This window comes from Lactuca sativa, chromosome 9, assembly GCF_002870075.4.
Source record: "Lactuca sativa cultivar Salinas chromosome 9, Lsat_Salinas_v11, whole genome shotgun sequence".
Lineage (NCBI taxonomy): Eukaryota > Viridiplantae > Streptophyta > Magnoliopsida > Asterales > Asteraceae > Lactuca > Lactuca sativa.
Window position 1 is genome coordinate 39,746,817 of NC_056631.2, and position 2,904 is coordinate 39,749,720.

Here is a 2,904-nt window from a genome sequence, read left to right on the forward strand (position 1 = left end):
TGTAAATCTTTTCGAAATCAAGCTTATTCTCAAATTTATATAAAAGGATATATAGTTAAGATCATTGAAGTTTCGGTTTATGAGGGAAAAGCTTCACTTTATGAGGGAATCAAGGAATTAAATCATGTATATCGTGCATATAATGTTTAATTCCTTGATGCTAATATACCCCAAAATGACCCCATGGGAAAAGGTGATAAAAGTTGAAGGACTTGAAATGAAAATATTGGAATATACGAAGAGAAAAAGGAATAGAGAGGCTCTCTCTCTCTTTTATGACTTATGAGCAGTGGGAAATCCGCACCAAAATCAACAAAAAATCAATCGGCAATTTGGCATGATCTTCTGCTGTTTCTCTCTCTGTAACCACTTCTGCTAAAGGTAAACCAAACGATCGCATTTCCCTTCAATCTTCTTTACACAAATTCATTTCATGTTCATGTTCCTTTTTCTTTTTTTTAATCATCAAAATCGATAATCGTTTCTCACTGACGAGGGGATCTTCTTTTGCGGGAAATCTTTTCGTCCCTCTTTTTCTATGAAATCTTATAGAGAGTAAGAGAGAGAAGGAAAAAGAAATGGGTCGGCTGTTTGTGGTAACTCTCGATGGGAGCATCTACAGCTGCAAGCATTGCAAAACCCATTTAGCCCTTTCCGATGACATCATATCTAAGGTACACTCCCAATTCAAATGTGTTTTTATCAATTATGCGTATGTGATCAACAATGCGTGCGTCTGTTTATGTGTATGAGCAAACGAAATGGTATGAATTCAACATGTAAATGTTTTCCCCTTCTTGTAAATATTCGTTTATATCTCTGTAACATTTTAGGGTTCTACAATTTCTATAATCTGATAGAACTTACTCTAGCAAGATGTTAGAATTTTACTTTATTGTTTCTTTCTTTTTAGGGTTAGAAATGTTGATTTAAGCATACATATGATCTTGATTGTTATGGCTATTTGGTTTGTATTAATGTTAACTTCTCATGGATCACCACTCACCACTAGTGAAGAAAGATACCCTAAATGATAAAATACCCTAATTTTTTTTATCTCAAAATTGAAGAGTGTAATCACACTATGTCAACATGACATGGATTTGTTGACCTAAAAATTCATTTTTGGTTGGTGATTTCATTCAAATCAAAATCTTTTCATAGCCCTTTGATTTTGTTTCACTTTTGTTTTTGTGGGTTTTTAATATCTTTATTGTTTTTATAACAGGCATTTCACTGTCGACATGGGAAGGCTTATCTGTTTGACAAGGTGTAAGTGTTCTTATTTTATGTTTTAACCTTTTTGGCTTTAAATAAAATGTTCATACATAGAATTAGAAAACAGTGACATGTCATCATTTTGATGGTTTTTTTTTCCCAGTGTGAATGTGACTGTTGGAGAGAAAGAAGAGAGGATGATGATAACTGGAATGCATACAGTTGTTGACATATTCTGTGTTGGTTGTGGTTCAATTGTTGGCTGGAAATACGTGAGATTTATTTACATTTACACCCCTTTTCTTCTTTCAAATAAACGTTAAGTGATTCTTTTTTTTTTGTTTGCATTAATTTCAGGAGTCAGCACATGAAAAGGGACAAAAGTACAAAGAAGGGAAGTTTATTCTTGAGAGGTATGAAATGTGAATTAAGAATTATAGAAAGAGTGTTTTGGTGTAAGAATAAAAATGGTGGTTTGACTTTTTGACTTTTTGAGTAGGTTTAAGGTATTGGGTCCAGATGGGAGCATGTATGTATTGGGGCAGGAGGTTCAGGTGGGTGGAAGTGATGATGCAGATGATGCATGAATGTGATTCGCTCTTCCTTCTTATTCTGTACAGTTCTTAACTGCTATAGCCTTTTAATTTCTAGGATATGCTTTTAATGGAAGTCATATATATAGATACATAATATATTATATTAAGTCGATCATTTTGTCTAATTTTTCCAAATGTGGAAATCAGAGACGTGTCGATCTTCTTGTATGGAAATATTAAGGGAAAGGCAAATTGCAAATTTATGATATTTGACATGGCAACACCTTTGCATGCATGGTTGTGTGGAAGTTTATCACCATGCATATCATTATCTTTACATTTATGTGTTTATGGTTATTTAAGCCATTTATGGCCATGTTTTTTCATGTTCAGAAGTACCTTGTCATGTAACCTTCTTGTTGTGTATAAGAAGTTTTGATTCCATTCTCAAGTTAACAAATCGGTATTAGAGCCAAACTCATAGTTGAACTTAAAGTAATTAGCAGTGTCAAGAAACTCAACCATCAAAATTACAATACGTTAGTAGCATGTATCATGTCGCACTTATAGGGGCAAGATCTATGGGAAGTGCTTAATCGTGTTGAGACAAGACAACTAGAAGCAAGACAAAAATGGGGTCTTAACAGAAATGAAAGATAAAAGCATAAAAACAGGCAAGACAATGTTCAGTCTAAGTACGACAATGGTTGAAGACGTGTTGGAGCACATTAGAGACGTTGTCACTCCAAAGGAAGAATAAGACACGTTGCTTGAAAAACGATACAAAGCTACAACTTCTCAATGTTTCCATATGCGGAGTTAAGTCTATATGTAGAGATTGAAAATTCAATAAAAAATGATTATATTATTTCTATCACGGGTTTATAAATTAAAGCCGTGGAGAAAAATTGGACACGCCAATATAAGTTTAAAAAGTTAAACTTTACTAATTCGGTAAATGCTAATAACGAAATTCGTAAAATCATAAGCACTAAACATACTAAAAGTTTATATATATATATATATATATATATATATATATATATATATATATATATATATATATATATATATATATATATATATATATATATATATATATATATATATATATATATAGTGGTATGGTACTACTATGGTATTAAAAACT

At 32.1% G+C, this 2,904-nt stretch overlaps 1 protein-coding gene across 1 annotated transcript; it reads left to right on the plus strand.

Moving 5' to 3' along the window:
• Positions 1-222: 222 nt before the first annotated feature.
• On the plus strand, positions 223-2,022 carry LOC111891643 (protein yippee-like). The gene is made up of 6 exons (XM_023887706.2): positions 223-381; positions 553-674; positions 1,229-1,272; positions 1,382-1,490; positions 1,576-1,631; positions 1,718-2,022. Exons 2-6 carry the CDS (start codon positions 579-581, stop codon positions 1,803-1,805), a joined length of 393 nt encoding a protein of 130 aa, XP_023743474.1. The 5' UTR covers positions 223-381; positions 553-578; the 3' UTR covers positions 1,806-2,022.
• The last annotated feature ends 882 nt before the right edge of the window (positions 2,023-2,904 follow it).

Excerpts from the sequence above, each read along its gene's own strand:
- LOC111891643 (XM_023887706.2), top strand. The coding sequence starts at position 579 with ATGGGTCGGCTGTTTGTGGTAACTCTCGATGGGAGCATCTACAGCTGC. Across the intron at positions 675-1,228 it reads CCGATGACATCATATCTAAG|GCATTTCACTGTCGACATGG; the intron begins GTACACTCCCAA and ends TTTTTATAACAG. Across the intron at positions 1,632-1,717 it reads GGGAAGTTTATTCTTGAGAG|GTTTAAGGTATTGGGTCCAG; the intron begins GTATGAAATGTG and ends CTTTTTGAGTAG.